This window comes from Gadus morhua, chromosome 21 (genome assembly GCF_902167405.1).
Source record: "Gadus morhua chromosome 21, gadMor3.0, whole genome shotgun sequence".
NCBI lineage: Eukaryota > Metazoa > Chordata > Actinopteri > Gadiformes > Gadidae > Gadus > Gadus morhua.
In genome coordinates, this window is record NC_044068.1 from 9937938 (window position 1) to 9954080 (window position 16143).

At 42.6% G+C, this 16143-nt stretch overlaps 1 protein-coding gene across 1 annotated transcript; it reads right to left on the reverse strand.

Moving 5' to 3' along the window:
- Positions 1-6290: 6290 nt before the first annotated feature.
- Positions 6291-14864, reverse strand: snw1 (SNW domain containing 1). The gene is made up of 14 exons (XM_030345547.1): positions 14781-14864; positions 14166-14319; positions 13797-13958; positions 13165-13260; positions 12785-12891; positions 12052-12156; positions 11821-11890; positions 11605-11670; positions 11391-11507; positions 10868-11009; positions 10132-10234; positions 8803-8920; positions 8031-8194; positions 6291-7322 (listed from the first exon to the last, which is right to left on the reverse strand). The coding sequence occupies exons 1-14, from the start codon at positions 14840-14842 to the stop codon at positions 7127-7129; spliced, it is 1662 nt and encodes a 553-aa protein (XP_030201407.1). The 5' UTR covers positions 14843-14864; the 3' UTR covers positions 6291-7126.
- Between the last annotated feature and the right edge of the window lie 1279 nt (positions 14865-16143).

The following is a 16143-nucleotide window of genomic DNA, read 5'->3' on the forward strand; positions in this document are numbered from 1 at the left end:
TGATACGTAGGCCTTGCCGCTTTTTTTTTTTTTTCAAAGACATATCTCACCTGAATGGTGTTGGGCCAATGGAAGTGTTCAGCCCTCTGTCAGATTACATTGTACGTTGTTTGGGTAGCCGGTTACCTTGGCATCACCTGTTTATTACCTTATTATGTCAGCCTCAGACACGAGTCGTCACACACGCTTCCTTGTAATGAAAATATTTTATGAAAAACAAATGATCACAGCTTTGGTTCCCATAGTCTTGATTGCGGATTTCGTTGAATTTGTATTTTAACAGAGTTGTTAGTTTGTAAATTTAGTGAGTGAGGTAGTTACTTCGTGTCATTGTTTATGTTAGAAACCGCACCGTGGTTGCGTATCTTGACGTCATTATTTTCTTATCAAGAGATAATGACATATCTTTATTTTACATGTAGCAGAATAGTCCTACATCCGAAACGTTATGTATGACCTGCATTCGATTTGAAATGTTACTTACGCATTGTACTGTATCATATCTAAATGTGCATTGCAACCATGTAAAACAAACTGGGCTGGTTTTATTATCCTGCATTCAAATGTGCTGACATTTGGGCAACATTTCACTGAGGAATTACTTATTTGCCTGGGATGCACTTTTCGTGTCAACCTGCTAGGCGTCCCTGTTGAGCCACGTATTTCAAAAAAACACTTTATATCAGACCATTAGACTTAAAATCATGTTACATTAATGTTCTTAAATTGTAATTTCATTTGTCAAGATAGTATGTTTTATGTGAACATTTTTTCTGTATAATTAAATTGACCACTTTGATAAAGATGATGGAAGAAGGAAGATCTTGCTCAAGTAGGCTACAATCAGCTTGCAACTGTTGTGAGAGTGGAAAAGGAGAATATCCAATCCTAATATGATCTAAATACAGGCTAACGAACAGACAGTGCCTCTCGTTGACATTGGGACAAGGTATAAGCTGCTTTGGGACATTATTGGTTAAGATGGAGACAGTAATAAAGAAAAAAAACGTAATTCAGATTCATATTCATATTCATATTACTGAATGTATCAACAGGTCTGTCGACAGGTCTGTCAAAATTGTCAAAAATGTAAGTAATTAAAAAAAAGAACATTACAGTACAAAAAAATAAAAGAATATTGAAAAATAATTAATTAATTTCACACAAAGATGTAGGCCTACGCCAAATCCAACATCTAATAGTACATTAAGTGGCTCTAAAAATGCATTCGATTAAAACTGTTAAATTGTGCATTGTATATATAAAGTAGGTGAATAGCCTAACATATGCTTAACTTCAAGAGTAATGAATTGTAAGGAGTAGATTAAATAAAGTGATAGCAATTCAATATATGTATATTTATCATTTCTAAGCAAACCACAGTGAAAGTGTAATTTGTGCCTTGGTTTAGTTTTCATTTAATCACTAACACATTCAAACATTTTTGTTTGAGTCATAGCATACTTTACACACTAAACAACAACGGAAATGGGCTAGGCCCAGTGGTTTATGGTTTTGTAATGTTGCTCGACAAAAATATATGAACACCAAAATCCAATCAGTGTGGATACACCATATCAATGCAAAACACAAATGCAATAATTATAATTCACACCCCTGCAAAGTTTGTGTGCCGTAGTGTCTGCCATTTACAGCAATTTTCATTCAAATTAAGTCATGATTTCCTATTCACACAAGATGGATTCCCGCTCTCGGTTTCAATTCCCCTGCTTCGATGTTATCTAATGCAATCATCAGTAGAATCAATCTCTCCCTCCTATCTGCTAGACAGCCTATTAGGAGCCGGCGCTGCCAACCAGGAAATCTTGGCCAGCAAGTCATTTTTCTTACTTCACTAGCCTCCTCCAACCTCTGAATGTTTTAGATAACAAATGGCGAAGCAAATGGCTCACAAGTAACTGTATGAATGAGTATGAATGGGCATGTCGATGCCTTTTAGAATTCCAGTCATGAATTGAGGTGAGGTGGTTGCAAATGATGCATCTCTCAATTGGCCACTCCGAGAAATGAATAATATTGGATATAAACACCCTGGACACGCAGGCAAAGACAAATTATTGCTGCACCAATCAAAGAATTCCATTTAAATATCAAGGAAAATATAGATGCATATAGAAGGAAATGAAGATATATACAAGCTTTCGTAGCTTATAGTTTTACTATCGTAGGAAATTTGGACCGACACTGTTACACTCTTACTATTTACCTTTTACTCGTCACAGAGACGCTTTATCCAAAGTGACTTGGAGCAGATTTGGATGACATTAATAAGGTGCCTTGCAGGAAGGGGTTTAGCATCTTGCTCAGGGAGGCTCACAGGTGGACTGTGATCATTGGGGAATCAAACTTTGGGCCCCACATGCCTTCCCTATTTCATGTCATAATTATATAATTAACCAGATAACGACTTTGTGAATCCCAATCAGACATACGGGCCACCACGGCCAATAGAAAAAAACAAAACAGCCATCTCAGAGACATAATTCAGACTTAGAGACCACTCTCTCTATCTGGCCACAGCTTTTCCAGCGTTTATGAAGACGTTGTTTGGGCTTCATTCCAAGATGTGGCAGAAAATCACCCCGCAGCCGTCATCATCGTCAGGGGGCAGTCGCCCCCCAGGGTTGGCCCGGTGGCGGCCCCCTGTGGCTGGCCCGCTGCGATGAGGCGTCGGGGGGGGGGGGGGGGGGGGGAGTGTTTGGCTCAGAGTCCTGACTGACACAACCATTAGAGATGGTTTTGCCTGTCTAAACCCCCACTCCCCGTCTGTAATGGATTATCCTCGGAGGAAGACACTGAGGTGTGTGTGTGTGTGTGTGTGTGTGTGTGTGTGTGTGTGTGTGTGTGTGTGTGTGTGTGTGTGTGTGTGTGTGTGTGTGTGTGTGTGTGTGGGGTCCTGATCCCCTCCTCTGGTTGTCAGATGAGGGCCATGGCTCCGCACCGCCACGCCGCAGACAGACAGAATGACTGGCCGGGGGGACGCCGCCGCCGCCGCCGCCGCCGCCGCGTCTCCTTCTCTGTCCATGTGCAGCTGTGCTAGGCTGAGGTAAATGATGGGTGAATTATGGATCGTAGTGAATGCATGATGAGGGTGATGAGGAACTAATGTGATGAATGGGGGACTGAAAGGAGAGGGAATAGTGGTGATGGTGATGATGATGATGATGATGATGATGATGATGATGATGATGATGATGATGATAGAAGTTTCTTTGGAGGCGCTGTTACTGATGTCCCTTCACTTTGACTGACTCCGAGTCATAGGCGATGTAGTTATATTCAAATGACATGTGAAAGGAAGTCAAGAAATACGTACATAGAAAATAAGAGGTGAAGAGCGAAAATCTGGTGGGTAATGTGTTCATGAAGCTGCAGGCAACCATCAATTGAGAAGGCGGATGTAATCGTAGAAAAAAGTTGATGTGGAGGTACTGATAAATAAACATCCAATAAATTTAGCATGGGAGAAATGGTGAGAAGAGAAAGGAGATAAAATATGTCTTAAGCTGCGATTGCGCCTTAGAGGTTTTCTCAGAATCACCTGGATGTGCCTGTTGTATTGTAACTGTTCTATTTTCACTACTAAGCTGTCTCTGCCAAATTATCTGGTAAGGAGAGGAGTAAGTGTGGGAGTATCTCCATCTTACTGCACAAAGTTGGATTATTGATATTAAATCACAAAATAAGATTGTTCTTTCACCGCAGATGGGAGATTCTAAAATTGAATTGATCGCAACAAAGTAAATCATCTATTCACTTGTACCCAGCTACCTAGGGCTTTTTATTATATAACTCCAAGACGAGCTATTCTAAAATATGGTACAACATGGATGGCATTGGGTTTTCATTGAAGAATAGGATGAAACACCCAACGGCAGTTCAACAATGAAATATCATCCATCAATCTCAAGTTGTACACCTGCAAGCTAGGATTCTCTCATAAAAAGAAAATATCCTCGCCAACACTAGGCCTAGGTGTTAAGTAGGCCGAGGTGATTTCTTTATGGAGACCGAAACATAAAACCTGTCCAATGCTGTTGTATGCCCACGGCATCAGCCTTCTCAGGCCGGGATGAAACAAATCCGAGAGGAAGTGTGATGATAACATCTGTTGAAAGCTGAGACATTTCTGACGAGACAAACTGTGCGTCTCCGGCGTCATCCATCACCTCCCCCCCCAAGTGTATTGCCACGCTGTGATTAAGAGAAAGGAGGGAAAATACAACTTTATCACAGAACAGACCACACTGTCCTCCGTGAAGTGGATAGAGTGTACAGATTGCCACGACTCTGTAAAGTTGATTATTTCTCTGTTTGTTTCCCGCCAAGGAGAACACTCAATAAGCCGGGGTGTATCTCGCTGTCGGCGGAAGTCAACATCCCATTATGGTGTGACACACCGCTTCGCTGTTTTCGGCCCAAACAGCACACAAACGCCGTAAAACCAATTTCCTCTTTTACCTTCATGAATAAGGAAGCCATTCGTCTTCCTCATGGGGGCAGCGCACGGAGGTGAATGATTAGCTGCACATCAGCACTTGAGCAGCGGAGTTGCAAAAACAAGGTATTGTCTACGCGCCGAAGAGAAGGAGGCGCAGGAGGACAGGCCACTATCTTTGGGCTGTTGTCATGCGATATCATCCCCGGTCAGTTCCCAGGGCTCCAATAATGTGAAAGTAATCTAGATCCCGCCAGTCACACCACGTCACTGCTAAGAATGAACTGTTTGAACCGGGAAGCATCCAGGCCTATATATGACGTCAGATATACTCAAGGAATATCAAGTAAAAACGTTATGTTCCTGCATTTCCAAGCCCTTTCTGGGAAGTCTTAGCTGTTCTATAGCAGGCCATTTAGGACAAGATAAGTAGAATATAATCTTGACTTTCTTTTAAAGTCAGACTCACCGACAACGTGGGAAAAACAAGATTCTCTTGAAACGTTCAGGCAAAAAAATCGATACGCCGTAGTAATAAAGACTAAGAAAAACCAAGGTAGGCATTCACCACAGCTGTGGGTCAACGTGTAATCACAACAGTCGCCTTTCTAATCGAAGCTTGGTGTAATGGGGTTAAACCTGCATGGTACCCTCTGGATACCCCGGCTGACGATGAGCGTTTCCCCAATTGATCGGATCCTTCCCAGATGAAGTCTGGATAAGGAGGAAGAGACGAGACAGCCAGATAAGGGCTTTAAACAGCGAGGAGAAATTAAACGTGGAAGTTAATAATTTTTGCGGGGGCCCGGGACAGATGAGGCCCCATCTGTATCTGGGCAGGGCAGAATGATCTATTATAAATAGAAGGATGGTTAGTTCATTCTCAGAAAATGAAATCAAACAGTCAAGCCTAGGAATAATCCTTAAATGGCTTCCTAAAACGAAGAGAACCCCACTAACAATGTGTTTTGTCTTTATAATTACTTAAGAGGAGCCATAATATTTAGAGTAAGAAAATATTAAGGATAATGGTACTTTGGGCATTTTAATGAGTCATTATTCATTCAGATTAACGTGGTCTGTAAGGCCTTCAGGGGGTAAGACCAACTCTACAAAGGAATACATTTAGTTAATCGCCATGTGTTGTGTGTATGTAAATTAGCCTTTGTGACCTACGGAAAAAGCACTCTTGGTTTGTGTGGTACAAAGCGGGAATTGTATAAATGAGGACGTTAACATTCCAACCAGAGCAACTGCCCATATATGGCGTCTTACCAAATATTTGTTCTTGTCTTTACATTCCTTTCGGTTATTGTCCTGAAGTTTCAGACAATTTTGTAGCTACAGGGGGTAGAACTGGACTGATTATCTCCAGCTAATGATTAACGTCACAAATACTAGAATTACTAGTCAAGTGTGGAGTTCCACAGACTGATGGCTGTAGGCTATGAGTTAGCAGTTGGCTACGAGTTACACATTTGCCAGATTTTCTCATTTGTTTGAGGCTGTAATGACTTGCTTATTCCGTCGCAGGAATGAATGGATTGTAATTAATGGAATTATTTTCATTTCAGTTGCAGCGTAAATCTCTTCCCGCTACTGTTCATGCTTTTGGAATTGATTGCTTCTGAGATTGCTTCTGAGAATAATCTTTCGATCTTTAAACCTCTATGTGGAACACATTACTATGTGTTCTGTAATACGGCGGCGAAGCGTTGGAACAATTACACAGCTAATGGACAACATACCAGCAAGAGCCTTCACAACAGGGAGATGAAACTCAACCAGTTAAACACCAAGCCGTAGCACAGAAACAAGAAGGAGTAAATAGTTGATTGTTCAACTACATTTTATTTATTACAATAAGTGTTTATTGAGACTGAAAACACAAAGAGAAAGACTTTCTTTCCCATGGTAGGAAATGTATTTTACTGTACAAGAAATATAGAGATTAGCTTTTCTTTAAATCCAAGCACTAACAGAGGTTGTATCCGTCAAACATTTTATAGATCATGGTAAGGAACGGTATGCTGGATTCACAGGAATGCTATACACTATCGTATGTATAAGTTTTGCTGCTAAATGTTTTCACAAATACACTCATGACTTAAATAAAAACATTAATCGCAAATATTTCGTTATTTGCATTGGGATGGTGAAATTCTAAAAACAAATGAGTAAATATAAACAGTCCCAAATAGTTTTCTGTAGGGGCTGGTTTGGTTATACAAAAAATAAGAAGACATAACCAGGGCTTTGAATTGCCATTGGTTGCTGCTTACAAGGAGAACAGTAAAACAGTGAGATGCAGAAACAGCTCTGGCAGACTGCCGACAACACCACTGCTGTAAACTCACTTGAAATCACCTAGCAACCAAAACGCAACTCTCCGTGGTAAAAGAAAGTCAAAAACGAAAACAATTCATCCTCTTTCAAAATGAGCCACATTTTGAATCTTCTGTTGGCCTCTTTTGTATCGTTCAGGGTTCCTTCAAAAACGGAAGAACCCCGAAACAACACAAAAAAAACAACCAGCAGAACGTTCCAGATAGAACTCGCAGGGTCTCCAAAGGGGTTTGAAAGAACCGATCCGTCCTACCAAAGCCCCCCAGGGCCACTGTGTAGCCTCAGCCGCCGCCGCTAGCACCAGTGCAGCGGTGTTGGCGCTCACTCCTTGCGGCGCTTCTTGTCGTGGTAGTCGTCCTTGTTGGAGCGCCCGCTGGTGGAGGGCCTCTTGGAACCGCCGTGCTGCTTGGCCTCCTCCAAGAACTTGTCCAGACCGAAGGGATCCTCCTCGAACTGCACCGGGCCATCCCGCCGCTGGGCGTGGTCCGCCCCGGTGAACTCCTTGTCGGGCACGAACCTGGGAGGAGGAGAGGGGCGGTCATGGAAGAACGGCGTTAGAGTCATACCGCATACATCAAGGACAGGACGGCGACAAGGGTGTCCCAGCCAACTGATGGATCCCAAAAAGTCCCCCAAAGTTTGAACTATAGTCAGGAGCAGGATGCCACCGCCACTCAAGGGTCAATTTGGATTAAAAGAAACGTCGGAGTAACAATGACAAACGTATGCCTTGACAATGGCGTCATTGCTGTAAAGGTTAACTTCAGATATCTAAACAAATACAAGTGTCTTGTTTAGTTTCTCTACATGACCCCAGCAATGCCAAAGCCAACGAGCAAACTAACGGGCCGTTCATGAAGGGCACAGACTTGGCGCTGGTGGCCAGCCAACATATGGGCCAGGCTACGCTCTGTTTGCCGAGGGTGGCCGTGTGAAACCAAGGACACCGAGGCCCGCTGGGAGATCAGGAAATGACGTCAATCCCAAAGAGAATACATGGTTTGATGATAAGCCTCAAACGAGCACCTCGATTTAGGCTGCTGGATTACCCCGATTTACCGTCTTGGATTTTTAATCCATTCTTAAAATTTGTTATATAAATAAGAAATCTGTTGGAAAATTACTAAAATAGGTCCATGTGTTGAACGAGGGTGGATCAAATAATCTTTTATACTGCTTTCTTAATCCATGATCTTTGAATCATTTGAGTCACACACACACACACCTGTTGTTTTTGGTGAGGTTCTCAAAGTCGTCTGCGTACGCGTCCTTGTCGATATTCTTGCTGGGACGGTAGATGTTCTGGGCCATGTCTCTGCCGCTGCGGAAGGGCTGGTCGTACACGTTGTACGTTTCATCCTCACCGCCCGCAAAACCGCTGTCCATACCCTGAGAGGGGGGAGGGAGAGAGTGGTACATGGTAGGAAATGTTAGAAAAAAAGATATATTCGAGAAGGTCACCACACCTTAACAGGATAAGGTGTAGACAGGAAAAGAGAATCCGTCTAACCAATCACAATTGGATCCAAGACTATAAATGTGACTACCTGCCCAAAGGAAACTAGTCAGATCAAATAGATTTGGCACCGTCACTCAAATATTTACCACACGATCATTTTGCATGCCTCGATAACCAAGTAAACCAACCCATTACATCTGCATTTGCATGCTGTGCAAGCCCAAAACAGTCAACAGTCAAGGCTTGCCCAGTGTAGCCAATTTGACCTGAATGTCGGTGCTATAGCAACAATGCAAATGATCTGTACGAGGGCAACACCATGTTTTGCTCACCATTATGAAGCTAAAGCTATACTGAAGCCATCACTGGAGATGAAGGTTGAGCACCTGTAACAGGCTGTGAGGATGGAATGTCCCTAAAGTCTAGCGCCCAAAGATCACTGAGCGCCAATGTCTGTCCAGAGTTGTAGTAGCGTGACCCAAAAGACCCATAATGCGAAACAGGACTTCAGGGGGCCTGCAGGAGGCGCTCTACTAACCCGGTTGCGGTTGAACAGTCTCTGGTCGTACTGGGCCTCACTGGTGGTGCGGGGGTTGGGCACACCCAGCGCGATGAGCTCACTGACGTCTCGATCCTGGTCTCTCTGCAGCTTGGACCTGGAAATCAAACACACACACGCCTGTTTAAAAAACACACCAAACGTGCAAGACAAATCCCAACGAGGCGGTTACTTTGACACTAATGTACCCTTTATTGTAACCACACAACAACAAAAAGATGTGTACGATTAGATGGGATTGTTCCCGGTGGGACGGTTGAGGGCGGCAAAAAACATAAGTGCCGACAGATGTCAGCCGTTTCAATCCCGTTTACAAAGAGTCTCAACAAGCCCTCCAAAACTGTGGGCGCAGTTAGCCCCACAGCGGTATCAAAATGTGATAACGATCTTGTGTAATTTGCTGGGAAGAGGTCCGCTGTTCCGGAGTTAGGCAGAAGCGGCAGGGAATGGAGGTTAAATGCTCGCTCCTGATGACTGCAGGAATTGTCATTTGGATGACATGACATTCATTCTCTGTCGCCCCCCCCAACCCCGTCAGACCCCAATGTGGACACAACGTGGACCGCAACTAGGGATGCAAACATGTATAGAGTGAACGATTACTCATCAAGAAAATTCATACAGGATTTCCAAGGAATGATCACCGAAAATCTTTTGTATGTACTTTACAATACATTTTATATTATGTTGATATGTGTTTTGGCTAATTTTGAGCAGGAAATTTCATTGAATAGTCAAAGGTATTTGCCGTTGTGCAGTCATGCACTGTATGAGAGGCTGTGTGAAATAGATATTGGATATTGACCAGATATTCACAATGGTAATAAGGCCTCATTCAGACCAAATAAGGCACGGTGGTGAAAAACGGCAGTTTAACCACTGGTTGGTCTGAATGAGGCTTGAGGGAGTGATGCAGGACACTAACCAAGCCATCAAACTAGACACATTTCTAAATGGAACCGATGTAGGGTTATCCCCAAACAAGGTTTAGACTGTCTAAAACACAGAAACACAGACTTTTCATACGTGTAAATTAGTTGCAACTATTGCAAAAGAAAATAACAAAAACACCAAAAAGCACCATAACTGAGTACCTGCCGAGATTAAGACAGTACTCTCCATTTTTAGCATTTCTTGCATTCTTTACTACAGCCACATGAATATGGCAAAAATAAACATCGCACACTGAATGCCATGCGGCTCTCGGATCACAACAGGTGACCCGTTTATTCCTAATGGCTTCAGCGAGCGCCGCCGACAGGGCGCCCCTACTTCCTGCCGCCCTGGGAATTAGCTGAGAGACAGTACCTCTTATCGGGGGCGGCCCTGGAGATGTTTCTGTCGTGCTGCCGCTCCTTCCGTCTGTCATGGCGGATCTCGTCGCGCTCCCTGGCCTCGGTGTCCTCACCCCCTGCGCAGGGGGGGGCAGCAGGAGGACAGAGTTAGGCCCAGTCCCATTTCTACCCCTTCCCCCTTTTGAAGGGGGAGGGGGTAAAAATGGGATTGGGCCTTAAGATGGGAGGCACTCGAGAGCAGGCGGGAGCGGGAGGAAACAGCAGTCGGGAGGGTGAGGGAAGGAAAGCGGGAGGCAAGTTTCGTAACAAAGTAAAGAACGCGGGGGAGCGGCGAGGAAGAATGCTATTGGGGATAAAAAGGTCAGGTATAGCAGAAGAGTTTGACATGAGCTTCGACACGAGCAGAGGAGGCAGAAGTAGCAGGTTAGAACTAAAACGGAGAGAAAACTATTTTATGGTTGTTGCCAACCAAAAAAGAAAACCAAAAAAAAAAAAATCAGCAGATGGCTGTTGTTTTTTCGTGTATGAACATTAAATTCAGTGGAGACATCATTAAAACACAGCAGGATTCAAATGCATTCGAGTGTTTTCCAAACCGTCCAATAGGCATTTTGCTCTCGATTATGTGTCGATGCACCCGAATGACCTTTTCTACGTGATCTGCATTCTTATGGCTTGTGTGAAAAATAATGTTATTTTCATTCAACCCAACGGTGTACAACAGACACACACACATCCTTGAGACCGACCTTTGTCTCCGTGACCTTTGATCCCAGCCCTGCGGTCTCGAGCCATCTGGGCCAGCTCCCTGAGCTTCTCTTCCTTCTTTTCCTTCTCTTTCTGGGCCATCTTCTTCTCCACCTGGGCACGCATCTCCACCGCCTCTCTGGCCTATGGAGAAATAGCACCACGGTCAAGACAGCTCCACTAAACATCCATTTTGTCCAATTCATCTTTGCAATCTTTGCACAGGACAAAATGCAATGTTACCAATGGCAGTTCAGGAAAGTAGTTTAGGGTTGAATTTTATCTACTTGCAGTCTGACTTCTGTCCAAACTCCATATACACACTTTTTAGTGTTTTTCATAGATTTTTACCTTCTTATGCTTTTATTTATCTTTGAAATATTACTCCTGTCCATATAAAACCTAGATTTACCTTTTTTTTTAATGGGCGCTATTAAAATAAAAGTAAAACGCGCCTACATATTGCCAAAGACATGCAGGCATGTCTCAGCTCCCCAGAACGAATACTAAATCCAAGACAATGACCTTTCTGTCAGCGATGTAGAGTGCCTCGGCGAGCTTGGCGAAGTTCTCGTTGATGTGAACGGTCTGAAGACCTCGCCCGTCAGCTGCCAGACGCTTATCCAGGGGGATGGTGTAACCCTGAAAAAAACAAACAGAAATTCAGATTTAACATTCAAATATATTAGATTGGTTTGAAGGTCACGCGGCCATTTTGAGACAGCTGTTGCAACAGTACCTTGGCGTTCTTCCAGTTGGAGATGCAGGGAGGAATCTTCCACTCTTGTTGCTCCTTGACCGTCATCTAAAGAAGGGGAAGGAGTTGGTCATCAAATTTGGAGTTGGTCATCAAACCTCGATCAATTCCCCTATAGTCTAAAAAAAGTATCCTACAATTTGTAGCCGACTCACAGTACTTTTGGATAAAAGTAAATAAATAGATTGTGAATCGTACCTTCCTGCTCGGGGAATGCAGAACAGGGGCCGGGGGAGAGGGGGGACCCCTGGGAATCTTCTTATTGATCCTGAAGGACACAAAAAGCAACCACATAAATCTCATTCTCAACAGCCACTAATTAAACTGGTTCTTCATAGAGTAAAGCAGGCAGACTTTGATATTAAGTTACATGCATATAATTCAGGTCCACCTAGTTATTGGAAGGAGGCAGAGGAGTCGTTCACATACTTGAATCTGGGGGGCTCCATTGGGTCCTTCTGCATCTCCACCATGCGGATGACCCTCTGCTTTGCCCCCGAGTTGAAGGCCACTCCTTGCTGAGATGGAGTGTATCTGCAAGTAGAGGACATTTCCAAAAAGTTGTAACCAGATCTAACCTTTGAATACCAAATGCACATTACACAAATGACTATTAGCAGCCCCAGAACATGCATCATGTCACATATTAAGAGTTAGGGGTAGACAACACATTAAATTTTTATGAATTTTGTGCAAACAAACAGCAAACCATGTATCAAATGACAGAAATAATTCTAAAAAAAAATGGTACCTGTGGCTGTCAAAGGCCTGCAGTAAGCGTTCATAATTTAATACGGCCCAAATAAAAATGATTGCACGTCTTTGCACTGATTGCAAATAACCAGAGTATTCAAGAAGACTAGGCAGACATATTGCTGAAGCTAGCGAGCTAGTCAAGTGTTTTGGTTTGATTGGCTTTGGAGAAAGGCCTGAAGAGAGGGGATGATTCAAATACTGGCTAGTGTCTCCAAAAAGCCTACCCAAGCTTTAAAAGAAAAATATATACATTTGAGGTGAAGATCCACACATTTGTTGAATGTAGTGATTTCAAGTGCATGGTCACAGAAGATGCGTGTCACGTCCTTGGAAAGCCATAACAAACCACGGTGCTCTGGCTGTATCCAAATGCCTGGCTGAATGGGTGTCATGCACTGGTACATACCTGATGTACTGGGCAGGAGCCTGTTTGTCTGCGGCCCTCACAGGCATTGCAGCGGCGATCTTCTGAGACACTTGTTTGTCCAGGGCAGCCCGAGTCTTGTCTGTAAGCTGGAGACGGAGAACATACCGAAATACGTTTGTTTGGGGAATTACGATTTTGTATTTGGTCTCGAAAGTAAAAGTATTACTTTAACCGTTGAACAAACAACTTTATCCAAGGCAATTTATTTCAGTAGTACCTCGGAGATGGTACAAACCCATTTCAGATCAATTAAATCCCATTAACATCAACCAGATACGATCCTATTGGCTGGGATCATTATTCCATTGGGTTCCTTCCAAAGACCAGAAGCCATGTCCACAAACAGCTCTAGGATTTACCTCCTTGACAGCCTCCTCATCGGGCCGCTGGAGCTCTGGGGCGTCATCGTTCAGGACCTCCTTGGGAAGCAGGTCTGTGTATTTACTGAAGACCACCTACACGCGTAGAGGAGGTAAGCAAGTTAGTAATCCATCGATGTACAAAAGCCAAGGCTCGCTACATTGTTAATATATCAGTTCTTAAAAATAAATAAAATTATGCTCAATATGAATGATTCAAGATTCAAGATGCTTTATTTATCCCGAGGGAAATTATTGTGCAACAGTTACAATACAAAGGTGGGAAAGTAATACAGGGTTAGAGTCAAAATAGATAAAATAGATGGAAATAAAATAAGTACAAACTAAATAAGTGAAAAGGAGCGATTAGATAAAAGTGGTATTAGTGGTAAAAGTGGTAAAGTGATAAATATTATAGCAGCAATTGTTGGCAGCATAAATTAACTAAAGTGATTAAATAAATAAATTGGGTAAAAAATGAATGGGCACATAATTAAGACTTTGAATATTCACAGAGTAGAATAGAAAAATATGCCAAACACGAATGCATGCATTTTTTCCGCCACAGTATTTACTGTGTGTACTAAATCTGTTTGTCACATATAACCCACGCTCTTAATGCAATGGCTTACCTTATCTTTTCCCTGTCCCTGTCTGGCGATTGAATCATATTTGATCTTCCCTTCGGCGTCAACCTGCACAGCAAGGGCATTGGACGTCTTCTTCTTCCTGCCCATCTCCAGGGGAAACTGGGCCACGTGGATCTCGGGAAAAGCCCCTCCATCTCCAAAGTCCTACGCAAACACAGATGGCAACAAGCAAGATATTATGTGGGTTGAAGAAGAGGTGGAAGAAACAATATTGACACAAAGCTCAACGATTACCACAATAAACATGTATATACAAAGCACTGCTTTTAATATAAAACATTTCATCTTAATTATATACCTCTCAATGGCAGTGTATAGTCCATACTGCTTGGCAGTTAGTGTCATGTTTACCTCAAGTGCACGAGGAACCCAGCCCTTTCGGTGCTCGTATGGCGGGGGTTCATTGCGAGAGGATACCACGACGGTCGAGTACGACTTCTTGGCCCGGAGTCTCTCTTCTGCCTCCAACTGGTCCTGCGACAGCTGGGTCGGCGCGGGTAAAAAGCTGTAGGAATCCAATACAACCGGGGTTGAACTTCAGCTCCAGCAGACACATGTAGACCACCTGACTATGCGGCTATGCGGCCTAGCTAGCCCGTTCTATTTTCCTTAATAACATAATACTATAAATAAAACACCCAAACATGCACAGAAGATCGATGACGATATATCTGATAGCAATCATTGTGTCGGTGAAATGCCCATTTGATTGTACCATACACTAAGTTGAAAAGCGTTACAGGGCAACTGCTATGCTAGCATGCTACGTTCGCCGTGTATTTACTAGCAACGTTAGCCGGCGCTAAACACAGATGGTAGTTTTTCACTAGTTCACAAGTCAAACGAACACATTTCCCTTTGCGAAACACTTATAGGTCGCATAAAAGGGCACAATACGCATTCAAAAACAACATACACATTTAAACAACTTTAAAACGCAAGAATGGACTTGTCAGAAAGACTTACCTCGAAAGCGACATTTTCCTTTCTTCCCTAGCCAGGAGCTGAGCATGCGCACCACAGGTCATAGAGTAGCGTTGAGACAGCGCAGCACTAGAATATGATAGAATAGAACAGTACAACTAAAGAATTGTATAAGTATTTAAAGTAACTTACTATTTTTAGTTTCATTAACATTATTTCACTTTTTATACCTAATGTCTTTTTTTAATGACTAACTTTAGGTTATTTTTTATTGTCTTTCGCAGCCCCAGCCTACTCAATAATTGTGGCTGTACATCGCGTCATGTAGCAACGACCACCTCCGTTTTGGAAGCATATGGCGCATTGGAATGTTAATGTAAGTACTAATGTTTATTTGTTTGGTAATTCAGCGTGACATTATTTGTCATAATGGAGCGACTTGAACCAGCCATACGTTTTCATAAATCGGGGTATATTTTCTTTGATTTAGGATTTTACAGAACTCTCTGTTTAAGGACACGAATTAAAACAAAACACACTTACACAAACATGCACATACTCAAACGCTCCGACACGCACATGCAATCACACTATATTTTACTGTTGAGTTTGCGAAGAGAGGCGCAAAGTCTATCCTGAAATACATGAACATCGGCTGAAAAAGTACTAAAAGCACTTTGTTATCTGTTATCTGTATTTCATCCAAATTTGTTTTAAACAAAAAATGCGTGGCATGACACAAAAAACAAAAGAATACGGGCGAGCAGCGGGTTTTATGGATAATGAGCACTATAAGGTTTTCCTTTCTCAACCGATTTCCAAGTTTCATTTCTGTATTCATATTTTATCACATGATGTATAGGTTATATATTCATATTTTTAAATAAGAAAAAAACCAAAATAAAAAAAATAAAAAATAATGGACCATAAATGTAAACGTAATAGTGCTTTTTATCAATAAAAACAGCACTTCTATCGATTTTTCTCCATTTTGTTGGTGACGTTGACGTTTCGCAATCTATGTATGTGCCTATGTCTATGAACTGCCATACCTTAATTGAGCGGACCAATAACTAATGTTATGAACTACACCTGTGTAATTCCTATTGCGAAAAGGTTATTTTATGGGAAATTGTAATATGTTACCCAAACGTTGTATACTTTTAGTTTGCAACTTAATGGTGCTGCATCTTTCATTTTAGCCAAAACCAACAGCTTGGTGCAGTTCCTCTTCTCTCCCACTCACAGTCTAAGGCCATGATAGAGGTCAGTCAAGGCTACTCTTCCACAATGGATTCCTTCCTCTCTTTGCCTGTTAGTTAGCAGAATGGCAGTGATGAATAGCCCATTGCTTATGTAACTGGGAACCATTGTCCGTTCCACTCTCTGCCAAGTTCTCACTTGA